General features: G+C 44.5%; 2 protein-coding genes across 2 annotated transcripts in view; one reads left to right on the top strand and one right to left on the bottom strand.

Moving 5' to 3' along the window:
* Window positions 1-27,692, bottom strand: part of MYH10 (myosin heavy chain 10) — a 153,959-nt gene that overhangs the window by 72,875 nt on the left and 53,392 nt on the right. The window lies entirely within an intron of this gene.
* Window positions 21,206-23,411, top strand: LOC142665374 (E3 ubiquitin/ISG15 ligase TRIM25-like). The gene has a single exon (XM_075845025.1). The coding sequence runs from the start codon at window positions 21,233-21,235 to the stop codon at window positions 22,814-22,816; it is 1,584 nt and encodes a 527-aa protein (XP_075701140.1). The 5' UTR covers window positions 21,206-21,232; the 3' UTR covers window positions 22,817-23,411.

Raw genomic sequence — 27,692 nt, 5'->3', positions numbered from 1 at the left:
TCTGTAAAAAATCGTAGAATTTGTGTCGCACGACAAGTCGCACCTGATCATATCATGTGATTTTCAGTGTTTCGGTTGTGACACCCCCCGACCCTTTTATTTGATGGAATTTCTTCATGACCCACCCACCTCAATAGAAGAATTTATATTGTGACGCCTGACCGACATCAATTGTACGACCGCTTCCACATTTTACTATATAGGACTGAAAAATCGCAAGCGTACTGTGCCTTTAAATCCGCCTTTCGAGTAACGTTACTAGTTATGGTCACGTTTTACAAATGTCACCACAGTTTAAGCATTGACCCTGTGAAACGCGGTGACGTCAGTATTTGGCTGTAAGTTCTCGGGCAGGGTACCGCGGTGACAGAGCCGCTGCTGCGATGCCGGTGGAATGTCGCACTGTCACATCCATGACCTCGTTTTTTCCGGTCTCTCCTTTTATTTTTGACACATGACCTAATTTTTTACTGTCACTTTAAATCGGGAGGGCTAGCAACTCCAGTCTGTGAGAAACTAACAGACGCGTATAAGGGGGGAAAAACGCACCGCTTGCCGGTCGCCGTTTTATTGGGATGTTCTGTGTTATTAGTAACATTAAATTCGTCATTTAATTGTAGCTCCATCTTTGTAGATGTAATAAGGATTGTTTTAGGGTATATTCACACATTGCAGAAACGCTGTGGAATTTCCATCCGGATTTTGATGTAAAGAACGCCACGTAAGGAAAAGAAAAGTGTCTGATACATCTAGCAAGACGCGCCAAATACACAGAGCATGCGCCATTGTGATCAATTTGGCACGGTTTCTCCCTGTGTGGTCCAGTTTTATCCTGCCTAAATTTAGGACAGTATTACTAAATCTGTCCCATAATGCAATGTTCCATCGGAGACCATATTATCAGAGTATTCTTCCTGAGGGTATGTTCGCAAGCTGTGTTTTCAGCCGTTTTTCAGGGCGTAAACGCCTCAAAAAACGCCTGAGAAAACGGAAGCTGAACGCCCCCAAACATCTGCTCACTGATTTCAATGGGAGAAACGGCGTTTCGTTCAGACGGGGTTTTTTTTTACGCGGCCGTTTGAGACGTTTTTGGAGTTGTTTTTGGAGTTGTTTTTCATTGTGTCAATAGAAAAACAGCTCCAAAAACAGCTAAAAAAAACGTTTGATGCTTTAAAAACAGCTAAAAAAAAACGTTTGATGCTTTAAAAACGGCTGAAAATCAGAGACTGTTTTCCCTTGAAATACGCCTGAAAACACAGCGTGTGAACATATCCTTAGATGCATCGACTCTAGTGGAGAAAACTTTGGTAATATTGTACCATAGGGCGGCCTACAAAGCGGCATAATCTCCGCTCACACAGCCCTGCTATGTGTATTAGGCCCTTAGGCAGAGCAGTGGCACTTTTATATATTTTATTATATAAAAGCTTTCCTGAGGTAATAGAAGCGGCCATTTTGTGGACTGAACAAAACACAAAACAGTGGCGAGAGGAAGAGTGAGTGTGTTGCCCATAGCAACCAATCAGGTTCCAGCTCTCATTATTCCAGGGTAGGTTAAAAAATGAAAGCAGCGACCTCATTGGTCAGTATGGGCAATGCCTGCAGTGTTCCTTTTCACTGTGATAAATAAACCTACAAAATGGCTGCTTCTATGAAGTCAATGGTTTCTGGCAAACTGGTTGCAATAGATAATGTATTCAATATATTTTCAGGGATGATTATTTGATAAACGCATTGGTAAAGATTTGTGAAATCTTCAGTGAGAGTAAAAAATGGAGTCGTTGCCCATAAGGCTACCAATAAGGTTGCAGCTTTCTTTTTCCAAAGGGCTTTTAAAAAATGAGAGCTCGAATCTGATTGGTCTCTATCACTGATATAATCTCCATGAAACTGACCAATTATCAGGAACTTTACAAAGATCGCAGGTGTAACTACAGTGTTAAAGGGGTCGTCCGATAAAATGTTTCCCCCAAGACCTTGAACCTGTAAAAAATAAAACACCTTGTAATATAATTACAGTCAACGTTTTTCTAATGTCCCCCAAACAATGGAGCGGCAAATTAGCCGCAGTGATGATGGGTATACAGTGACGCTATATCCCATGGCAATGATTGGACAACGCGGTCATGTGACTTTACATCACTAGTGACACAATATCACTGCGGCCTACTGCGTGGGGGACTGAAGAATTGTTATAGTCTATATATTATATATTTCTGTCAGGGATTTTCGAGTTCATAAAGAATCGGGCCATGGGGGGATTGCAAAAAAACAATAAAAGATCCCCCGGCGTTCCAGTGCAGCCACTCCCCGCCGCTGTTTGTTGACATGGCTGCAGCGATGAGGTTTCCGTATACCCATGTGATCACTGCAAACAATCACTCGGCTATACCGCTAAGGTCAGTGATTGGTTTCAGAGATTACGTGGGTATACGGGCATGTCCTCGCTGCAGCCATGTCAATAAAGCGGCAGGGAGGACCGGAGCGGCTGCACTGGAACGACGAGGGGGGGGGGTTCATCAGGTGAGTAATGGCTCTTTTATTTTATTTCAAGAGGGGCCTTGGCCAGATTTTGATGAACTCGAAAAACCTCTTAAGTTGTTTGATACTCCGACGACTCCTTTTAATTCTGTAATTTTGTCACCTTCACTGGAAAATTGGGAGCAGCACTCCGCTCGGTTGCTATTGGCAACTGCGCCTGCCTGCCACCATGAGGCCCCTTGATCTTTTGTGCAGTGGAGGGTCCGGGACACCGCCATCCATCACTTGGCAGGAGACACACATTTCGCTGCCGGATCTTAGATGGGCCGTGTCACCAGATGGGGTCATATTCTCCTCTTGCAGCTCGTGTGTCATTCTGTTTACATAGCTTTTTAGTAATACACAGGGTGTGAGTATCTGGTTATATATAAGGCAGCGGAGCGCAGCTCTGGAGGGTGACTGCGGCCGTGATCATACAAGGATAGAGGCCATGGTGTTTACTTGTCCATATTACGATATAGTCATCTAATGTAGATACGTCGGACTATATATAGCACATGATGGATTGTTAGGAGATTCATATGTCATCCCATCACAATGCCAGGAGATTTACATTGCTGGTGAGGGGGCTGATTTACCCACCAGTGGGGCAATGGCGCCTATAAATTCCACTGTGATCTATAAAATGGAGGTAATATTGGGGCTACAGCAATTTAAGTGCTAGCAATATGCAGGGGTAGCATTCGTACGGGGGCCCTGGTGCCACGTGTGGGGACCCTGTTACATTCTGCTACAAATGTTGTCCTACAGCTCCATCCGTATTGGCCTTGTGTTCTCATGACTGACATTAAAATGTGTTCCCTAGTGTTCAATGTCATAGTGCCTCCTAGTGGCCACACGTTTCAGTACATTTACTATAGAACAATCCGAGCAGCAGGAGGAGAGCGTGATGATCTTGTAAGAAAAGTGGGAGTGATATTGGAAGGAGCAGGGTCCACCTGCAGCACAGAGTATTTCAGGAGAGGAGAGCGCTGATCTTGTTGGGGGCAGTGACTAGACCATTCATGTTAGTGAGGACAGAGATAGGCATGATGTGAGGAGGGGGGGAGATGGAGACAAGTGAAAGGTCAGACCGAGAATTGCATAGTGGAAGGAGCAGGGTGCTCAAGTAGCACAGAGTATTTCAGGAGATAAGCGTGCTGTTCCTGTTGTGGGCAGTGACTAAACTATTCATGTTAGTGAGGACAAGGATAGTCACGATGTAAAGAGGGGAATGAGAATATGTGAGAGGTGAGACTGAGAATGACATAGTGAAAGGAGTAGGGTCCACCAGCAGCACATAGTATTTAAGGAGAGGAGTGTGCTGATCTTGTTGGGGCAGTGAGGACAGGGACAGTCATGATTTGAAGAGGGGAATAGAGATAAGCGAGAGGTCAGACTGAGAATTACATAATGGAAGAAGCAGGGTGCCACAGCAGCACATAATATTTCAGGAGAGTAGTGTGCAGATCCCAAAGGAGGCAGAAACCAAACAATTCATGTTAGTGAGAATAAGGACAATCATAATGTGAATTGGGGAAATAGGGACAAGTGAGAGGTCAGATTGAAAATTACATAGTGGAAGGAGCAGGGTCCACCAGCAGTACAAAGTATTTAAGGAGAGGAGTGTGCTGATCTTGATGGGGGCAGTGACTAAACCATTTATGTTAGTGTGGACAGTCATGATGTAAGGAGGAAAATGTAAGAATCTCATTCACAGACTGAGAGTTACATAGCGGAGGAAACAGGGCCCACAAGCAGCACAGAGTATTTCAGGAGTAGAGTGTGCTGAACTGGCGTGAGGTGACAGACTGTGCTGTTGGTGGACCACTATGTAGCGCTCAGAGTATTTCAGGACTACTGTGATGGAGACAGTGACTTGTTTTGTAATTGAGGACAGAGCTGACTGTGACAGGAAGAGTGCGAGAGGGATCCAGTTCCCCTTTCTCCAGTTCAGTAGACAATGACTGGGCATAAACGGACATATATATATATATATATATATATATATGGACGAGCTCTAGGGCTATTTCTGTCCCGCTCCTTTGTGATATTCGGAAAATAAGTAGCAGCCGCCAAGGTGGCGAGATTATGTACTGCCGTCTAGAGCTCTTATTCTCGGGAGAGGGGGACGCGGGTATTTCTGACATGATTAACCAAATACTTGAAATACGATCAGTCAGCGGTGAGAATAAAAATGACCCTATCCAGTTATTAACCATTTACTGGTAGTGGCCTGTCCTAGGAGAAGGGTATCCTGTGGTGATACCGGCAGACATGGTGGAATCTCATCAGTGTTCACTGCAAGGAAGACATTTGGAAAGATGGATGACAACCAATAAGACCGCTATTACAGCAACGAAATAGGCGCTGAGGATTTATCAATGTAATGTCAGCCATATTGGTTGTCAACCGGCTTAAAAGGGTATTCCTGTCACAGATGTGTGGCGCTATTTACAAGGGGGGAGCTGTGTGGCGCTATTTACAAGGGGGGAGCCGTGTGGCGCTATTTACAAGGGGGGAGCCGTGTGGCGCTATTTACAAGGGGGGAGCCGTGTGGCGCTATTTACAAGGGGGGAGCCGTGTGGCGCTATTTACAAGGGGGGAGCTGTGTGGCGCTATTTACAAGGGGTGAGCTGTGTGGCGCTATTTACAAGGGGGGAGCTGTGTGGCGCTATTTACAAGGGGTGAGCCGTGTGGCGCTATTTACAAGGGGGGAGCCGTGTGGCGCTATTTACAAGGGGGGAGCCGTGTGGCGCTATTTACAAGGGGGGAGCCGTGTGGCGCTATTTACAAGGGGGGAGCCGTGTGGCGCTATTTACAAGGGGGGAGCCGTGTGGCGCTATTTACAAGGGGGGAGCCGTGTGGCGCTATTTACAAGGGGGGAGCCGTGTGGCGCTATTTACAAGGGGGGAGCCGTGTGGCGCTATTTACAAGGGGGGAGCCGTGTGGCGCTATTACAAGGGGTGAGCCGTGTGGCGCTATTTACAAGGGGGGAGCCGTGTGGCGCTATTTACAAGGGGGGAGCTGTGTGGCGCTATTTACAAGGGGGAGCTGTGTGGCGCTATTTACAAGGGGGAGCTGTGTGGCGCTATTTACAAGGGGGGAGCTGTGTGGCGCTATTTACAAGGGGGGAGCTGTGTGGCGCTATTTACAAGGGGGGAGCTGTGTGGCGCTATTTACAAGGGGAGAGCTGTGTGGCGCTATTTACAAGGGGGGAGCTGTGTGGCGCTATTTACAAGAGGGAGCTGTGTGGCGCTATTTACAAGGGTGGAGCTGTGTGGCGCTATTTACAAGGGGGGAGCTGTGTGGCGCTATTTACAAGGGGGGAGCTGTGTGGCGCTATTTACAAGAGGGAGCTGTGTGGCGCTATTTACAAGGGTGGAGCTGTGTGGCGCTATTTACAAGGGGTGAGCTGTGTGGCGCTATTTACAAGGGTGGAGCTGTGTGGCGCTATTTACAAGGGGGAGCTGTGTGGCGCTATTTACAAGGGGGGAGCTGTGTGGCGCTATTTACAAGAGGGAGCTGTGTGGCGCTATTTACAAGGGTGGAGCTGTGTGGCGCTATTTACAAGGGGGAGCTGTGTGGCGCTATTTACAAGGGGGGAGCTGTGTGGCACTGTTTACAAGGGGGGAGCTGTGTGGCGCTATTTACAAGGGGGAGCTGTGTGGCGCTATTTACAAGGGGGGGAGCTGTGTGGCGCTATTTACAAGGGGGAGCTGTGTGGCGCTATTTACAAGGGGGGAGCTGTGTGTCACTATTTACAAGGGGGGAGCTGTGTGGCACTGTTTACAAGGGGGGAGCTGTGTGGCGCTATTTACAAGGGGGGAGCTGTGTGGCACTGTTTACAAGGGGGGAGCTGTGTGGCGCTATTTACAAGGGGGAGCTGTGTGGCGCTATTTACAAGGGGGGGAGCTGTGAGGCGCTATTTACAAGGGGGAGCTGTGTGGCGCTATTTACAAGGGGGGAGCTGTGTGTCACTATTTACAAGGGGGAGCTGTGTGGCACTGTTTACAAGGGGGGAGCTGTGTGGCGCTATTTACAAGGGGGGAGCTGTGTGGCGCTATTTACAAGGGGGGAGCTGTGTGTCACTATTTACAAGGGGGGAGCTGTGTGTCTATTTACAAGGGGGGAGCTGTGTGGCACTGTTTACAAGGGGGGAGCTGTGTGGCGCTATTTACAAGGGGGGAGCTGTGTGTCACTATTTACAAGGGGGGAGCTGTGTGTCACTATTTACAAGGGGGGAGCTGTGTGGCGCTATTTACAAGGGGGGAGCTGTGAGGCGCTATTTACAAGGGGGGAGCTGTGTGGCGCAAGGGGGAACAAAGGGGGCATGGTTACTGAGGGGGCACTTTTATTGTGCCAGTACTGAGGGATCATTATTACCATCTTGATCACTGGATTACGAGTTTGTTTAGAGGATGGGGTACAGGTGAGGCGGGTGCTGGAAAAGAGAGAAACCAACATGTCCGTGTGTCAAATTCTGCAGAAACGAGTCGTGGCTGGAATAAGTGGTCACTGTGGTCTGGGCCGGATGGAGAAAAAAGGGGAAAATAAACGACTAATCAGAGAAAACATCACCTAGGTTAGTGGGGGAGGAAGCTACAAGCGGAGCTGTGACTGGCGAGTTACCCCTAGAAAACTGCGTAGGCAATGATTTTGGAAAGTGTCCGTAAAAATGTTGGTCTGTCCGTGATTTTTAGCTCAGTGGTCCAGAAATGTCTAAAGTGGAGGTTGGCAGCCCTGCCAGTACGGCCGCTGTTACCACTCGCACAAGGGTTCAGGGTACATAGGAACAACTTCTCCCTAGGAAGAAGATGGCAGAGTTTTCCTTCTCATTGATGTGATCAGATGGTGTCGGTGGTAATTATTGCACGGCGTTGGCTGCATGCTGGCAGGGTCCCCAGTTGTGGCATGGGTTACCGTCGTCGTGTCTTGTAGACGCTGTGTCACAGCCGTCCTCTCCCTCTGTAGCGAGAACGTCTGGCTCAGCTCCAGGCCCATTGTTAAACGTTACCAGAAGGCCTGGCTGCTATCCAGACATAACTAGTTGCAGGCCCCTAACGTACGCCACGACGGGTAAAAACAACAGGATGGTTATGATCCAAGGAATGCGATCACTATATGAAGTGTATATTTACTGGACAATTATGTGTACGGAGGGGCAGAGGATGTGGTGTACCAAAAAGACATTGGTATTTTTCTCCTTAGCGCTATTCCCCATAGATGGGTCATGACTTAATTGGGCCCTTATACTTACTAACATTTATATCCCCAAAATCAAGAATATGTGAAAGCCCCTAAAATGCAAAGACATGCTCTCCTTTTAAAAACTCTGCCGTTTTTGTGGTGCAGTTCACGGAACCTCAAGGCTAAATTGGGACTGTTGGCAAATATGGGACCTAGATAGTCAAATAAATGTAATCCGTTTACAGGAAAGTGCATAAATTATACCAATCAAAAATGAACATAGGGGGCAGTATTATAGTAGTTATATTCTTATATATAGGGAGCAGTATTATAATGGATATATTCTTGTATATAGGGGCAGTATTATAGTAGTTATATTCTTGTATATAGGGGCAGTATTATAGTAATTATATTCTTGTATATAGGGGGCAGTATTATAGTAGTTATATTCTTGTATATAGGAGGCAGTATTATAGTAGTTATATTCTTGTATATAGGAAGCAGTATTATAGTAGTTATATTCTTATATATAGGGAGCAGTATTATAATGGATATATTCTTGTATATAGGGGCAGTATTATAGTAGTTATATTCTTGTATATAGGGGCAGTATTATAGTAATTATATTCTTGTATATAGGAGCAGTATTATAGTCATTATATTCTTGTATATAGGGGGCAGTATTATAGTAGTTATATTCTTGTATATAGGAGCAGTATTATAGTAGTTATATTCTTGTATATAGGAGGCAGTAATATAGTGGTTATATTCTTGTATATAGGGGGCAGTATTATAGTAGTTATATAACTACTATAATACTGCCCCCTATATACAAGAATATAACCACTATATTACTGCCTCCTATATACAAGAATATAACTACTATAATACTTGTATATAGGAGTAGTAGTATAGTAGTTATATTCTTGTATATAGGGTCAGTGTTACAGTAGTGATACTATTGTATATAGGGGCAGTATTATAGTAGTTATATTCTTGTATATAGGAGTAGTATTATAGTAGTTATATTCTTGTATATAGGAGCAGTATTATAGTAGTTATATTCTTGTATATAGTGGCAGTATTATAGTAGTTATATTCTTGTATATAGGGAGCAGTATTATAGTAGTTATATTCTTGTATATAGGAGCAGTATTATAGTAGTTATATTCTTGTATATAGGGGGCAGTATTATAGTATTTATATTCTTGAATATAGGGGGCAGTATTATAGTAGTTATATTCTTGTATATAGGGGCAGTATTATAGTAGTTATATTCTTGTATATACGGGGCAGTATTATAGTAGTTATATTCTTGTATATAGGAGCAGTATTATAGTAGTTATATTCTTGTATATAGGAGGCAGTATTATAGTAGCTATATTCTTGTATATAGGGGGCAGTATTATAGTAGTTATATTCTTGTATATAGGAGCAGTATTATAGTAGTTATATTCTTGTATATAGGAGCAGTATTATAGTAGTTATATTCTTGTATATAGGGGCAGTATTATAGTAGTTATATTCTTGTATATAGGGGGCAGTATTATAGTATTTATATTCTTGAATATAGGGGGCAGTATTATAGTAGTTATATTCTTGTATATAGGGGCAGTATTATAGTAGTTATATTCTTGTATATAGGGGCAGTATTATAGTAGTTATATTCTTGTATATAGGGGCAGTATTATAGTAGTTATATTCCTGTATATAGGGGGCAGTATTATAGTAGTTATATTCTTGCACATAGGAAGCAGTACTATAGTAGTTATATTCTTGTATATAGGGGGCAGTATTATAGTATTTATATTCCTGTATATAGGGGGCAGTATTATAGTAGTTATATTTTTGTATATAGGGGGCAGTATTATAGTAGTTATATTATTGTATATAGGGGCAGTATTATAGTAGTTATATTCTTGAATATAGGGGGCAGTATTATAGTAGTTATATTCTTGTATATAGAGAGCAGTATTATAGTAGTTATATTCTTGTATATAGGGGCAGTATTATAGTAGTTATATTTTTGTATATAGGGGGCAGTATTATAGTAGCTATATTCTTGTATAGAGGGGGCAGTATTATAGTAGTTATATTCTTGTATATAGGGGGCAGTATTATAGCAGTTATATTCTTGTATATAGGGGCAGTATTATAGTAGTTATATTCTTGTATATAGGGGGCAGTATTATAGTAGTTATATTCTTTGTATATAGGGGGCAGTATTATAGTAGTTATATTCTTGTATATAGGAGTAGTAGTATAGTAGTTATATTCTTGTATATAGGGTCAGTGTTATAGTAGTGATATTATTGTATATAGGGGCAGTATTATAGTAGTTATATTCTTGTATCTAGGAGGCAGTATTATAGTAGTTATATTTTTGTACATAGGGGGCAGTATTATAGCAGTTATATTCTTCTATATAGGGGCATTATAGTAGTTATATTATTATATATAGGGGCAGTATTATAGTAGTTATATTCTTGTATATAGAGAGCAGTATTATAGTAGTTATACTCTTGTATATAGGGGCAGTACTATAGTAGTTATATTCTTGTATATAGGGGGCAGTATTATAGTAGTTATATTCTTGTATAGAGGGGGCAGTATTATAGTAGTTATATTCTTGTATATAGGGGGCAGCATTTAACATGGTAATTTTTTCTGTATCACTGATATTAATATCAATTGTGTCTGGACCTGCTCTTTAACTGGACTAATATCTGCTGGGAATACTATAGTAGAACTTTCACACAATTGACCTAGAACTTGAAGGCTCCTTCCACCTGGGATGATCTAGGATTTTGGCTCGTCCCCTCCTGACTGGAGAGTAAACATAACTATTCAAAGTACATTCTTTAAATGTACAGTTGTCCCATCAGCCCATCTGGATTACGCATCACGGATGCCGACATTGAGCTTCGAGCTTCTGGAATAACACGGGCCGTTGGTCTTCTGCCAAAGTAAATAAGCCAAGTGTGACAGGGACAGACGTTAGTTTGGTCAGGAGAAAGTTCCAACAGAGATTAGTCTCTTGTGACCCCAAGTGGAATCCGGCAGATCCCATCAATGTCCAGTGGTGGATTATTTTCTAATGACCACATATGGTCTATATACTATTATATGCAGAATAATATATTACAGTTCTTTAAATGCAAATCCAAGTAAATTGTATCTTCTCATACTGGTGATTTGGCACGGGCGAGACGCTGGACAATTCTATTGATAGCCACAGAGCACAGCGCCCCCTTTTTTTGGTAACTATTCCAAGGTCTTGGGAGATATTGATTCACCTTGTGGAGATCAAGCTGATAGAGAATCTTTAGGGCAATGCACACTGGGAAAAAATATGCAAAATAGCTCTCCTCCAGAAGAAAGAACTGTCTAGTGCCACAGAGGATTTTCCCGTTTTATGTAACTAAAGCGTGAAACAACTTTCCAATATACATTGTGTTTCAATTCCTAAGCATTTTCAAAACCTCTGTTTGCCGTCGGTGAATGAAAATATTCTTGTTATTATTCAGAGGCTGATAATACTGTACAGACCTAAATCTTCTCACAGCTGATGGTTTGATAGAATTGTAAGCAGCCTAGACAATCCTCTGTAGGATACACAGCATCCAAGACTGATACATTCTACCTGCACTGATACATTGTAACAAATGATCAGAACAGGATTGGGATTTGTGCTCCTGATGTGTTCAGCTCACAGAACATGGTCTAGACTGGATACATTGTAGTATAGATAGATACATATGTGCTTTAATACAACTATGCTGGTTGGTTCAGGTGCACTTTTGAAATCCCCCCCTCCGGAAGTCACGACCATAGGCTATACCATAACACACAATATATACTAATCAGCCATACTGATCTGATGCCTTATAGATTTTTTTAAAATGGAGACACCTCAATCTTTATTCTTATCAAGGCCTGTGGGCTGCAACTGGGAAAGAAACCGTGACTAAACGCTCGCAGATTCTTGTGTGGAGTTTGGCTATTTTTGTAGGAATTTAGCCACAATATCACGGCTATTATTAAAATAATAAAACCTAGTTACAGCTCCGTTGTGGAGGACTGATCCCTAATGCAGAGGTACAATACAGAGCCTGGTGAAAAGATGACATGTCCCAGAATGTAAATGAGCAGAACAAGAAAGAAATGCTGGTTGATTCCAGCTCCGAAGCTTGCAGAGTAGTGAGTGCAGCTCTGGAGTAGAATACACAATGGAACTCAGGATCAGTACAGGATAAGTAATGTAATGTATGTACACAGTGACTCCACCAGCAGAATAGTGAGTGCAGTTCTGGAGTATAATACAGGATATAACTCACGATCAGTACAGGATAAGTAATGTAATGTATGTACACAGTGACTCCACCAGCAGAATAGTCAGTGAAGCTCTGGAGTGGGTGGAGTAGGACGTGGAGAGAGCTGCTGAGACATCCGTGCAGGCCTTGGATCCAGGGACTTTCCTTATCCTATCTGCCCAGGCCTCATAACATCTGCCTGGGCTTGGAAAGTACCCTGAGGGGGGGTTCCATCCTAGGATGGAGTCTCAGACCTCTACCTCCCGGAGCACACAAGCAGGGGATAGAGGATCATCCCAGCTGGCTGGGAATATGCAAACGGTCTCGTGGGTGTGGAGATCATCTCGGGCAAGGCTGTCCTGTCTCCCCCCGAGGCTGGAGCCCTAGATAAGGGTAAGGAGACGCAGTCCGGCAGGGTGATAGAGGTGATGTTTCCTGGAGAAGGACCAGTACTGTCCAGACGTTCGGATAACAGTCAAATAGAGGAATGGGGACAGTTGAGGACCGGAGAGACGGTGGAGAACTTCATCTCCCGTCTGGCCATGCGGTTGGAGGAGTATCGGGACTTCAGGAAATCGCTGCAATGGCTCCGAGCTGACTTGGCGGTCAACAGAGGCAGGGCTGCAAAGGCCTCAGGAGGTAAGAGGTAACGATACCGTTTGCAAGTGAAGTCTTTATTAGAAGAAATAAATTAAATAGAAGAGAGACGAGATGAGATTGTGGCAGGCGGAGGGGTGTTTGGTGAAAAATTAAAAAAATGAAGAGAGGTTTGCCGAGATGGCAGCACCTATAAAAATAGAAAACATGGAGGAAGACAGAAGAGCCCCAGAAACAGCAAAGGAAAATGTGGTGGAGAAAATGGTGTGCGAAAAATTAAAGCCCAGAGAAGACACAGATTCGAAGGCACCGAGAAGCAGTGAGGAGGAGGAGGTTGGACCCACAGCTGGGAGAAATCAGGGGAGCTGTGAAACTGACAGTGAGCGGCCTCCAGGTATACTTACACAGATCCGTAATTTGGAGTCGCCGATATCCTTACATAGATTCTGTTTCGTGTGGAGCAGAGGAGGAAAAGAAAAAAAAAAATTTAAGGAGAAAAAAAAAGTTAAAGGGAAAAAAGTCTGCAAAAGGCTCATTTAAACTGGTGTATACAGCAAGGTCTTTCCTGTGCTCTGAGCCAGATGAAAGTCAGGATCAGGGCACAGGTCCCGCAATACCCCCAGCTCCAGCCTCTGCAGTTGGGCTGGAGCGGGAATGCGGGGAGTAGAACACGTGGTGGTCAAAATGGCGCCGGACGCCAACCCCTGCAAAGGGGGCGATGATAGTGGCCTGGTGATGCCAGGGGGTGTGTCCCCGTGTCCAGTGGATGTCGAGCCGGGAAACTGGTCTCTGATGCGAGTCAGGGGTTGGGAGAACGGGTAAACTAGAAACCGGCTGTGGTGTCTGAAAGCCAGAAGTCTGTCGGTGACGCAGTAAAGTCGGCAGACGTTCCGGACAAGGGCGGTCACAGAGGAGGCTCCGGCTCCGTTGGCCAATCCTCTGTGGGAGGGTGGAGTGGTTCGGCACCGGAGGCGGCTCCAGTGACATCAGTGGCTCCTTCGTCCGCATGGCTGAAAAGCGGTGTAGGCGAGAAGGGAGCTGCTGGCGTCGGTGACGACGGTGGCCCCTCTCCCAAAAATGTTCAGTTCATAGAACAGATGGAGGTTAATGAGGCGGAGGGCACTGCAGGGATGCCGCTTATAACATCTGGTGGCATCCCTGCAAAGGTGCCTAATGATGCGGAGACTGAAGCAGTGTCTAGCCACACAAAATGTAATAAAAAAATACATAATATAGAACCAGGCCTGGTGGGTTAAATTAAAAAGTTGCGGCTGTGGAAACTGCTGGGGGTATGCAGGTGTCTGTAAATAGAATTGCTGGAGTGTCTGCTGGTAATGGGTTGTTGAGTGCTGTGTCTGTAGGTGGTGAGGTGGTGGGTGGAGGGGATGAGGTATCAACTAGGGGCAATGGGCCTGGCGCTCCTCTTGCTGTGACATCCGACAGGTCTTATGCTGGTGTCGCAGCGGGGGGACAGTGGGCCCACCCATCTTCATCCTCAAGGTCCATGGATGGTAACTTGCAACAACATCTCTTGGACGCTTTAAGAGAGGGAAAGCAAACCCTAACCATAGGGGGAGTGCAGAGGGACCTGTCTTTCTGGATAGACAGATATGGTCTAAATGCCTTCTGAGAGCAATGAGGAGATTAGTGGTCGCTCCCAACAGCCGGGCAGGCTGTAGCCAGGAGGAATGTGGTCCGTCTCCGGTGGCGTGGCAATGATGCGTGCCCTCCCAGAAAGAGGGTGGTGGAGCTGGTACTGGGGATGGGCTTCAAGGCGAGTGACATCTTTGCCTTGATACATCCTCATGGCTCGGTCGAGTTCGACATCAACTTTGTTCACCTAGGGGGGCCTTGAGGTCTTCTGGGGGAACTACGAGCTGGTGAAGGACGGGCCTGGCTGGCGAGACTTTGCTGCACAAGCAATTCCTCGCCAAAGTGGTCCCAAGAGAGTGACCGTTCTTACCCGTAACGAGACACTCTCTTGTATTGATATCATGACCTGGTTGGGAAGGTACGGAGAGGTAGTAGAGATGCCACGGAAGAACTTAGACGAGTTTGGCACCTGGAAAGGGGCCTGGACGTTCATGGTTAAACAAAGGCGTCTGGGACAGACGGTGTCCCACATACTATTGTCTGCTTTCCTGGGAAGAGATCGGATCCTTGTCTTCTACCAGGGGCAGCTGAAGCTGTGTAACTGGTGTGGCGACCCCTCACATTTGAGTGCAGGCTGCAAGGTGCAGAAGTGTGCTCATTGTAGGGGGATTGGTCATCTAGCCACATCGTGTGACCGGATTCGCTGCAACCTGTGTGGTGACTTAGGTCACCCGTTCAGTCGGTGTCCTCGCTCTGTCATGAATGCTTGTCCCAAACCTGCGGAGGATGAAAGGAGGGAGGCCTCCGTGGATGAGGGTGCGGGCAGAGATGATGGGGCACAGGGGCAAGGGAAGAACGCGAAAAGGGGTCCCTCTTCCCGCCAGGAAGTAGAGGGAACGGAGGGCACTCCAGGAAACTGGGACGACCTCTGATTCGGATCTGGATACCCCCCCTCAAGCGGATGCCCCTGGGAAGGCAAAATTGAACAAGGAGATGGGGAGGATCCAAAGGGAGCAGAGGCCTGGGGACTCTCAGTCCTCCCACTATGAAAGTCTGGGGGAGGAGGAGAGGACTCGGCCTACAGCAAAAGGGACACCGGGCAAAACCCAAGGGCCAAGTACATCTGGCCCCTCCCTGGGCCAGGAAGGTAAATCCTGTACCCCCCTGGTGCGCTCTACTGATCGATACCATGCTCTCATGGACCTTCCAGCCTCTCATACTAAGAGGGAGGGCATGGTAGGGCGCCCTAGAGTCGTTGAGCTTCCCCTGCTGCAGGGGCCGTTGTCCCCAGAAGGGGAGGTTGACCCGGAACTTGGGGATGACGATGGGAATAGGGTGGTGAGTATGGACTCCTCAATTTGCAGAAAGCGAGGCAAAGAAGGGGGGTCCTCGTCAGATAAAGGGGGGTAGGGAAGAAGAAAGCCGTCTAACTCAAACATCCATGATGGCGGCACCCACTTAATTGACGCTGGCATCAATTAATGTTGCCAGCATTAAGTCAGATATGGTGAGATTTGCAGCCTTTGATTTTCTTGGCCGAGTTGTAGCCGACATTTTGTTTTTGCATGAGACCAGGCTGTCACTTTTGGCAGACGTCGTTAAATCTAGGAGGGAGTGGCGACGCGGGCCCTCCTACTGGTCTCTTGCTGCTGAGCCTTATAGCGGAGTGGCGGTCCTTTTCACTGCACCGGTAACATGCCGACGGATGATGGAGTTAGAAATGGGGAGGTGCTTGATCTTAGATGTCCTCATGAGGTGACCGGAATTAAGATTAATCAATATATATGGACCCCAGAGCAAATGGGACCGTGAAAGTCTCTTCATGAGGATTAAGCCTTTCCTTTTTTCAGGTCGACGAGTTATCTTTGGAGGGGACTTCAATACTGTCGTGAGGCCCCGAGATAGAGGAGGTTCCAGAGATAAAAAATTGACCTATGATAGTGTAGCATTAAAAAGTATAGTTAGCGATGCTCACCTGGTGGATATCCACATCAGGCATACCCCAGGCCACTCGGGTTTCACCTATCGTAGAGGTAGTTGTAGGTCTAGGATAGACAGGTTTTTTTGAAGGAGGAGGCCATCTCTTCGCCAGTGTCCGTTGTTGAGGTGGAGTTCTCCGATCACTGTATGATTATTTTTGCTTTGAACATTGCAGAGTCCCTCCAGATGGGAAGAGGTATATGGAGGCTGAATTCTACTCTCTTGGAAGAAACGGAGATAAGACAGGCCTTTGAGGATTTTCTTTAGAGCCAGGTAACTTTGTTGGATCTTAGTGGTACTAAATCTGAGTGGTGGGAGTTGTTTAAAGGCCGGGTGACAGGATTTTTCCGCAGGCTCTTGAGCCTCAGGTCCATAAGTAGGTACCGCCTATATCAGGAACGGAGGAGGGAACTCGAACATCTGGTCTCAACCGGGGCTAGTGGGGAGGAGATCTCCGGGGTGAAAGCTTTGCTCAGGAGGTGTCAGTATGATAGGCACGCATCTTTAGTTCTTGAGAGGGATTTCGGGAGGTACCGCTCGCCCGACCCCTACAGGAACTGTAAGATGTCAGTGAGTCGTAAGGTTGTGACAGGACTGATTGATAATACAGGATCTCTGAAGAGATCCAAATCAGGGATCTTGGGAGGTCATCAGATCCTTCTACTCGCACCTCTTGGGGAAGCAGGATCCAAAATGAGACGAGATGAGATGTCGGCTTTCCTGGCTGAAACCATCCCTGAGCCAGGGATAGACCCCTCTCTTGGTGTTTTGATAGATTCGATCAATGAGGAGGAAGTGGGACTGGTGATTGATGGGCTTGCCCTCAAAAAATCGCCAGGGCCGGATGGCTTAACATCCGAGTTCTATAAAACCTTCAAGGGAACCCTAGTTCCCCTCTTGACTGAGGTGTTTAATGATTGCCTTTCCTCGGGTACTTTGCCAATGTCAATGAGGAGGTCGGCCTTGATCATTTTATCAAAGGGTAAAGACTCGACCTGTATTGAGAATTAGCGTCCCATAGCGCTTCTCAATACAGACAGAAAGGTTCTTGTGAAAGTACTGTTTAATCGGCTGGTGAAGTTTGCATCCCGGCTCCTTTCGCCAGTCCAGCATTGCTCTGTTCCAGGCCGCAGCACATTTAGTGCTGTCCTCAGTGTCAGAGAGGCAGTGGAGCAGGTAAATTCTGGTCGGTGGGAGGGGTACAGTCTGTCCTTGGACCAAGCTAAAGCTTTTGACCGGGTGAATCGTGAGTACCTCTGGTCGGGCCTTCTGATGTACGGCCTACCGGAAGGGTTTGTAAATTGGCTCCAGACCCTATATGCTGGGGCAGAGACTTTTGCGCTAGTGAACGGTTGGGTTGGAACCCCCTTTGAGGTTGGGTCTGGTGTCCGCTAGGGTTGTCCCTTGAGCCCTTTGCTATATGTGTTCGCTATCGATCCTTTTTTCAGAAGGATTGATCGTGGACAATTGGCAGGAGTCAGGGCTAGCCTGGTAGGGCCAGAGGCCACTCAGAGGGTGGTTGCGTACGTGGACGACGTCTCCATCTTTGTCTTCTCGAAAGGGGAGGCAGAATGGGTGATGTCGGAAGTAAAACATTACTCGTTGGCATCTGGGTCCAAGATCAACCGGGATAAGTGCAAAAGTCTCTGGCTGGGAAGAGGAGGTCCCGGTTTTGGCCTCTTGGACACCCTTCCAGAGCCTCAAGGGTCTGCTAAAATATTAGGAGTGGAATTTGGCCCAGGTGATTACCCCAAGAAAAACTGGGAGGGTAGGCTGACTCTAGTTGCCCAGAAGGTCGACCAATGGAAGGGTTGGTCCTTAACCCTGAGGAAAAGGGTTCACTTGGCCAAGGCCTACCTGGTGCCCATGTTTCTTTACCTGGGCAGTGTGTGTGTTCTGCCAGAACCTCTCTGGACTCGGGTCTACAGCCTGTTCTTCCAGCTGTTACGGGGGAGCAGGCTTAACCTAATCAAGAGGGCGGTTACCTACCTATTATTATTATTATTATTTCAGTTACTTATATAGCGCCAACATATTACACAACGCTGTACAGAGGTCCTCTTTTTTTACTTTCCCCATTGGGGCTCACAATCTAAATTCCCTATTGGTATGTTTTTGGGGTGCTACCAAGGACACTAGGCGGGTTAGGTATGGTTAACCCGGTGGTGTTCCTAGTGAACACCTTTATTAAGATCAACCTGGCAAACCTCTGGCAAGAGAGGCCTCCTTGGTAGATATCCTCCTGCAGGGGGTGGTTTCGGCCCTTCTTCCAGGAATGGGAGACAGGAGGGCAAGTGAAAGACCTGCATACACCACATGGACATCTCCTGGCTTATGCCACCTTGGTTCTGAGGGTTGTTCGTCGGTGGGGTCTGGGAGTGTGGGAGATCAGAACCATGTCAAGAAAATTTCTTGACAGAATGGTCCTGATGACCCACTTCCAGAAGCCCCGGGCACTCAAAGACTGCCCAAGTAGTGACCTCGGGGTGGGATTAAGACTTTTGAATTTGCAGAGGATTCCCCAGAAGTTTTGGGATCTGGCTTGGCGTTGTTTCCATGGGAAACTGTATGTGAGGGGCAATCTAAAGTGCAGGAACTCTGATGATAGGGGTTGCCCCCGGAGCCTTTTCTGCTTCATTGCCCCTTTAATACAGAGGTACACAAAAGGGTAGGGGCCTCCATAGGTTGGCCTGGCCTAACTAGCCTCTCTTATGCTGGATGGGCCTATGAGACCTTGGTGGAAGGGACCGGTGCACTATGTTTTTAGTTAGCATAGTAGACAGGCACTTTATATGGAATGCACGGTGCTTAGTGTCAACGCAGAAAAAAATCCTTCTCAAGGAAGAGGTCGTGTGTGACCTGGTGAAGGTTAAATCTTTGGAGATCAGCAGATTGGGTGCATCTAGAGCCTCTCGCCTGTTGAGGGGCTTCTCCTTTAGGGTGCCCTAATGTGTCGGTTTCCATGAGGAGGGGGGGTCGTCGCCAGTGCTCCACTGTTGGTAGGGTTCTGCGTTCCTCCGGGGCATCTTAAAGTAAGCAATAGGGTCAGGATAGGGAAAGGGAGGGTCAGCATAGGGTTAGTTTTTTCTGCAAGGCAAGATGGAGGGCTAGCAGTAGGGCAAGGAGATAGGGCAAGCGATAGGGATGGTGCGTCAGTGGGCATGGACCTCGGCCTCTGAGGGGTGCTGGGGAGGGCTCTCCCCTTCTCTCTCTCATTGAGGCCATGTCCTTACAAGACTATCAAATAAGGTTAGGGACGCCAGATGCAAAGTTTTACTCTCACCTACCTGGGCCCTTTATGGAGGTAATTAGAGGGTGCAACTATGCCCACTGGTTCATCATTGCCCTGTAAGATGTGGGAATCATGTTCCCTAGTGAATGGGGCCATTGTATTGTTCTATTATATTAATTGAACACTTCCCCTTTAATGCTATCATGTGGATATATTTCACATTTCAGATGTGGCTGCGCTATAGTTTTGCCCCCCTACATTTGGAACTGGTATGTTGGATTCACCGGGCAAGATCTGGCAATATGGAAAAAGTAAGCTGGAGAAGATTAGTGTCTGTCTGACAACGAAGACACCGAGTGCAGCGATTGCCGTGAGGTTGATGTGGATTAAGTTAGGATGAATGCTGGTTGGTTGCGCTTAAACATTGGCGCCGGGATGTACGGCGTGGACAGAAAGAGAGAGAAAGAGAGAGAAAGAGAGAGAAAGAGAGAGAAAGAGAGAGAAAGAGAGAGAAAGAGAGAGAAAGAGAGAGAAAGAGAGAGAAAGAGAGAGAAAGAGAGAGATGGTGGCGTCATACGAGGACTGTTCAGAACCAGTCTAGGCTGTATCTGTGCTAGGGCCTGAGCTGCTGCTGGGCCCCCGTAGAGCAAGCAGTGGTTGGAAAGTTAGCCCACACTGTGAAGAAAGCTAGCTAGGTGGCTAGAGGAGGAAGATAATGGAGACATTTGGCATAGGTAAATTATTTTCCATGTCATACCTACGGGGACTCCACCGTCACCCCATAACCACCCACACCTTACAGCTTTAATTAAAAGTAACCCTTTCTAGTGAAAAGTATACTTGTAGCAAAAAAAAAACAAAACAACATTGCATCAATGTACTGCCTATGGCTACATGAAAGCTGACCTGCACAGCATGTGACCACAGGACCTATCAGGCCACAGATTTATATATGCAGAGAGGCCTAGTAGAAAATAACAAAGATAGACAAAGTATAGGTGTAGATTTATAGTGGGAGCTCCCCTTTAATAGACCGGATGACGTCTACACAAAACATGGGTCTGAATGTGACCGTAAAAAAAGTTATGTTCTTGGATCTGAAGATATTTTACTACATAGACAGTACACAGTACATTGCCTTCTACGAACACAAGACGTCTTTAGTGCATGTCTTGTTGGAGACTTCGGGTATGTGCACACACACTAATTACGTCCGTAATTGACGGACGTATTTCGGCCGCAAGTACCGGACCGAACACAGTGCAGGGAGCCGGGCTCCTAGCATCATACTTATGTACGATGCTAGGAGTCCCTGCCTCGCTGCAGGACAACTGTCCCGTACTGAAAACATGATTACAGTACGGGACAGTTGTCCTGCAGCGAGGCAGGGACTCCTAGCATCGTACATAAGTATGATGCTAGGAGCCCGGCTCCCTACACTGTGTTCGGTCCGTTACTTTCGGCCGAAATACGTCCGTCAATTACGGACGTAATTAGTGTGTGTGCACATACCCTTACAGCCCATAATAGCGGACGCTATGTTTAACCCTATACAATCCAGAGGCATTGGATCATCTAAAATAGGTTGTCCTATAGCTGCTGGTGTCAGAAAATAACGTGACGCTGATAAACAGTCATGTACATCTCCAAAACAGAAGTAAAATTTTATATACCATGGTGTCTCTTCTCGAGTAGAGACGTCAGGTGCATGTAGAGTTAACAGGAACATCAGGAGGTTGGGTCTTCCTGGATCAGAAGCAAACAAGCAAGAACACGCCCCACCGAGATCACAAGCCTTATTCCTACAATGGCGTTTGCAGCCCTGAGAGACGAGCTGACTTGCTCCATCTGCTTAAATATCTATGCAGATCCTGTAACGCTGAGATGCGGGCACAACTTTTGCCGCGTCTGCATTGATCGCGTGCTGGATTCCCAGGAGACTTCTGGAGTTTATGTCTGTCCGGACTGCAGAGGAGAATTTCTGGAGCGCCCTGAATTGCAAAGCAACCTAAAGCTGTGTAACATAGCAGAATATTTCCATTCTACTCAACCTGCACAACCAGAGGCGGAGGTATTCTGCTCTAACTGTATAGAGTCTCCTGTGGCGGCTGTTATATGCTGCCTCCATTGTGAGGTCTCGCTGTGTGATAACCACCTCAAAGTCCACAGCAAGTCTCAAGAACATGTCCTAATGGAGCCGTGTAGCTCACTGAGAATGAGGAAATGCCCCTCTCACCTGAAGGCCCTCACCTACTATTGCTGTGATGAAAAATCTTGTATCTGCGTTTCATGCCTGCTGAACGGAGGACACAGGGATCATAAGGTGATCAATATCAATGAAGCATTTAAGAAGAAAATAGACAAACTGAGATGTATTCTAGAAACAGGAGCCTCAATGAGGGAGGAAGTTGAGCAAAATATCCAAAATCTTCAAATGCACAAACAGAGCACGTCGGCAAAAATGGCAAGTTCAACAGAGAAGGTGGATGTTACCTTTAAGGAAATCAAAAGACAGTTGGATGTCCTAGAGAAGAGAGTCCAGTGTGAGATTGCAAGACGAGAAGAGCAGATGTCACTCTCAGTCTCTGATCTGATCCAGAAACTGGACATAAAGAAGGATGAACTGTCCAAAAGGATGTGTCGCGTAGACAAACTGTGTAACATGACTGATCCACTAAATCTGTTACAGGGCCAAGAAGCAGATGTAAATGACTTTTTTGACCTTGAGCAGACGGACATATGTGAGAGAGTTGTTAGAATGATCAAAACTATAGATGACTTGGAGGAGAGTCTGATCGCAAAGATCGTGCACACCGGTTTGTCTGGAATTACGGGGGGTGTTGGTGTAACAAAATATTTCCCGGTCAACGAAGCTACTGAGATATTATTGGATATCAACACCGCTGCCAACAACATCTGTGTGTCTGGCGACTTGAAAACCATATCTTGTTCAGAAGAAAACCAGAAACGCCCAGAAACTCCCGAAAGATTTGAAGATTGCAAAGTATTAAGTACTAGGAGTTTTACATCAGGTCAATGTTACTGGGATATGGATACCTGCAAATCAGGGAATTGGAGAGTTGGTGTGGCCTATGCTAGCGTGGAAAGGAGGGGGCATCTAGCTTTTATTGGGAAGAATAAGAAGTCTTTGGGTCTACGGAGGTTAGGGGACAGCTACTTCTTAAGATACAATGATCAAGAAATCAAGATAAACCACAAAGCTGTGTGTCAAAAGCTCAGAATAGATCTCGATTATGATGCTGGGCAGCTGTCCTTTTATGAGCTGAGGGACCCCATCACTCACATATACACCGCCACCATCACCTTCACTCAGCCCCTTTATGCTGTGTTTGCCGTTTATGATAATGGGTGGGTGAGAATAAGAAACTAAGAGCGACATCCAATTATGTTCTCGGCTCAATGGCCAATACTTACTGGTAGTTCTCGCCCCACCCCAGTTTTAAATTTTAGAGGAAAATGCTTCGTCTTTATACACCAGTTTACAGTTGTAATCCCCCAGCATTTCCTGCTTGTTCAGTTGTGACATTCTAGGAAGTGACTTTTTCTTAAACCAGGCACTGTGTAGTACTAGAATGTAGGAAAATCTAACAGCCCCCTCACTTATATTATTAGGTCGTAAATCAATACCAAGCAGACAATCCAAACTGCAGCAATTTGCGGTTAGGTCTGGCACTCGCCATGGAGTAATCATATGATAATACCATACAGTGCTCAAATAATGTCAGCAATGGTTGACTATACAACAGCAAACTCTGGCTGCCCCACAAGTCCTGTTACGACCAGGTGTACATATGTAGTAGAATTCTAATGCTAGAGTTAATACTAAATTGATCAGTTATTTTAAGAGAAGAGACAGAGAAATACAATCTCTATACAGTACTATGTAATATGTCCTATATAAACAAATACAATAAAAGTGTAAGTTACTGCAGATGATGTTTTAATAAATTGTCAATTATTAATTATTCGATTGTTTTGTCTAGGACTTTTTCATTACATGGGCAACAATACAACATACAATACTAATCAACTTCTACAATACTGCCCCTTATGTACAAAAATATAACGACTACAATACTGCCTACCATATACAAGAATATAACTACTATAATACTGCTCCTATATACAGGAATATAACTACTATAATACTGCCCCTTATGTACAAAAATATAACGACTACAATACTGCCTCCCATATACAAGTATATAACTACTATAATACTGCCTCCCATATACAAGAATATAACTACTATAATACTGCTCCTATATACAGGAATATAACTACTATAATACTGCCCCTATATACAAGAATATAACTACTATAATACTGCTCCTATATACAAGAATATAACTACTATAATACTGCTCCTATATACAAGAATATAACTACTATAATACTGCTCCTATATACAAGAATATAACTACTATAATACTGCTCCTATATACAAGAATATAACTACTATAATACTGCTCCTATATACAAGAATATAACTACTATAATACTGCCCCCTACATACAAGAATATAACTACTATAACACTGCCCCTATATACAATATAACTACTATAATACTGCCCCTATATACAAGAATATAACTACTATAATACTGCCCCTATATACAAGAATATAACGACTATAATACTGCCCCTATATACAAGAATATAATTACTATAATACTGCCCCCTATATACAAGACTATAACTACTATAATACTGGCCACTATATACAAGAATATAACTACTATAAGGCTATGTTCACACGGGGTCTTTTGCCGAGTTTTTTGACGCAGAAACCGCGTCGCAAAACTCGGCAGAAACGGCCCGAGAACGCCTCCCATTGATTTCAATGGGAGGCGTCGGCGTCTTTTTCCCGCGAGCAGTAAAACTGCCTCGCGGGAAAAAGAAGCGACATGCCCTATCTTCGGGCGCTTCCGCCTCCGACCTCCCATTGACTTCAATGGGAGGCAGGAGAAAGGGTATATCTCGCTGTTTTATGCCCGCGGCGCTCAATGGCCGCGGGCGAAAAACGGCGCGATAATTGCTGTTCACACGGAGTATTTTGGGGGAGGAATATCTGCCTCAAAATTCCGTTTGGAACTTTGAGGCAGATATTCCTCCCCCAAAATACTCCGTGTGAACATAGCCTAATACTGCTCCCTATATACAAGAATATAACTACTATAATACTGCTCCCTATATACAAGAATATAACTACTATAATACTGCTCCCTATATACAAGAATATAACTACTATAATACTGCTCCAATATACATAAATATAACTACTATAATACTGCCCCCTATATACAAGAATATAATTACTATAATACTGCTCCTATATACAAGAATATAACTACTATAATACTGCTCCTATATACAAGAATATAACTACTATAATACTGCCCCTATATACAAGAATATAATTACTATAATACTGCCCTCTATATACAAAAATATAACTACTATAATACTGCTCCTATATACAAGAATAAAACTACTATAATACTGCCCCTATATACAAGAATATAATTACTATTATACTGCCCTCTATATACAAGAATATAACTACTATAATACTACCCCCTATATACAAGAATATAACTACTTTGATACTGCTCCTATATACAATATAACTCCTATGATACTGCTCCTATATACAAAGAATATAACTACTATAATACTGCTTCCTATATACAAGAATATAACTACTATAATACTGCTCCCTATATACAAGAATATAACTACTATAATACTGCTCCTATATACAAGAATATATCTACTATAATACTGCTCCCTATATACAAGAATATAACTACTATAATACTGCTCCTATATACAAGAATATAACTACTATAATACTGCTCCTATATACAAGAATATAATAATTACTATAATACTGCTCCTATATACAAGAACACTACTATAATAATGCCCCCTATATACAAGAATATAACTACTATAATACTGCCCCCTATATACAAGAATATAATTACTATAATACTGCCCTCTATATACAAGAATATAACTACTATAATACTGCCCTCTATATACAAGAATATAACTACTATAATACTGCTCCCTATATACAAGAATATAACTACTATAATACTGCTCCCTATATACAAGAATATAACTACAATAATACTGCCCCCTATGTACAATAATATAACGCCTATAATACTACCCCCTATATACAAGAATATAACTACTTTGATACTGCTCCTATATACAATATAACTCCTATGATACTGCTCCTATATACAAGAATAGAACTACTTTCCTGATCGTCCGTCGGCAGCACACATATGAGATATTATCTCCCTAGATATAATTAGAAGAGAACAGGTTAACAAGCAATAACCAATTAACTAGTAATGCAAGGACCTCCTATATAAGGCCCAGGGAAACCTCACTTCCTTGTATTTTTATTTCTCTTCATGTTTAGAAGACTACAGGTGGGACTCTTTGGAGTCCTTATTTAGTTATTTTCTTCCTTCCTTCTTTATCTATCATGCCGGGCTGTATACCAGAAGAGTTTCAGGTCCCTCGGCCCGAAGAGCCATTATGCCCCTTTGTTTTTTTTATTTCTTTATTTTAATTTAAAACTCTATGGCTGTGCTGCATCTGCTGCACCTGTGTGTGTCCAACTGGCATATTGGACACACAAATATACCAGTGTCCTGCTTAGGCAGCCGTACCTGGTTTTCCCTTCTCAATGCACTTCCTGGGAATCTTGCAAAGAAGGTGCCGGTGTTTGACTATCTGACTCCGGGCAAAGATGGCGCGGGCACAATCTCGCTTGCCGTAAGACGCCATCTAAGGTAAATCCCTTGTTTCCGTGTTCGGGATTTAGTCGCAGTCTGGGCTTGGACGCGCACATACATGGGATTTCGGAGGATATTTAAACTTTGGCGCTATGTGTTTGATTACACCATTGCCTAAACAGCAGAATCCTCGGTTCCTGCCACGTGAGTAGTGTCCATATGGGAGTCTGATGGTCATCTGTGGAAAATGTTTTATGTATTTACTTTGTGTACTATACATTATAAAACAGCGGCTGTTGCTCTTTTGTTACCAAAACTCTTAGTCTAGACTTGCTGAGTTTGGTTTTCTGGGCTCTATTTCCACTGCTATGTTGTGTTGATTGCAGGTGTTGCCTCATTATCCTAATGGCTTTCTCTCTGTTTTCTGCTAGACGTCCTCCTCCAGACAGGTCAGTGGATAGAGAAAACCTAGACATAGAATGCGTGAGATGCAGCCGGCCCTGTCTGAAGACGCAGCATTAAATATATGTTCTATATGTTGTGACACCGAGAACAGGGTCCTCAGAGGGCTGAAGCCCAATCCTGCTTGTCTTGGTTTAAAGAGCAATTTTCCTCCACATTTGAAAGGGGTTAAATCTTCTCAAAAAAAGAGTACGCATAACCCAGCCAGAGCAACTTCCCCATCATCCTCTAGTGTATCCCCATCATCTGAAGGGGAATATATTTCTATTGATGAAGACTCTGATGATCCTGAGGATCTTTTTCTTCTCAAGAAAGAGAATTTTGCCCCCTCTCATTAAAGCGGTAAAAGCCACTATGGAGTCTAAAAAATACACAAAGTATAAGTGTAATAAAGAGCCGCTCTTTTACTTTCCTATCACTAAAGATAAAGGTCTTCCTGGCCACGCTGTCCTCACTGAGTGTTTGCAGAGGGAATGGGCTAAGCCTGGAAAGAGATTTGAGCAAAGTTTAAATCCACCTATAAAATGTATTCTCATTATGTGGATCAGTGGGACTCTGTACCAAAAATGGATGCCAAGCGCTCTAAAGAATCCATATTCCCATCAGCAGATTCTACCCGGCTCCAGACCCTATGGACAGGAAGGCTGATGGGTTATTTAAAAAATAAAAAAAATAAAATAAAAAAAATAAAAATTTAAAAAATTCCTATTTATCTGCAGCTGCTTCATGTAAAATGGTTTTTCTCTGCGGTTCCGTGGCTAGAGCCGTAAGTGTGTGGTTAAGCCAGTTAACCCAAGATTTAGAGGATGGGGTGCCTAAAGATGACACTTTGGAGTCACTACCTCTCATTAGAAATGAGTCTGAATTTCTTTGTGATGCTCCACTTGATATTATTAAAAAGTCATTTAAAGCAATGACTGCGGCTAATTCAGCCAGAAGAGCCCAATGGCTAAAATTCTGGAATGGGGATATTCTTGCCAAGACAAATTGTTGTAATTTGCCTTTTCAGTCAGGTAATCTGTT

This window comes from Rhinoderma darwinii, chromosome 13, assembly GCF_050947455.1.
Source record: "Rhinoderma darwinii isolate aRhiDar2 chromosome 13, aRhiDar2.hap1, whole genome shotgun sequence".
Taxonomy (NCBI): domain Eukaryota; kingdom Metazoa; phylum Chordata; class Amphibia; order Anura; family Rhinodermatidae; genus Rhinoderma; species Rhinoderma darwinii.
Note: the sequence above shows the minus strand (reverse complement) of the source record. Positions and strands in the feature narration are given on the sequence as shown.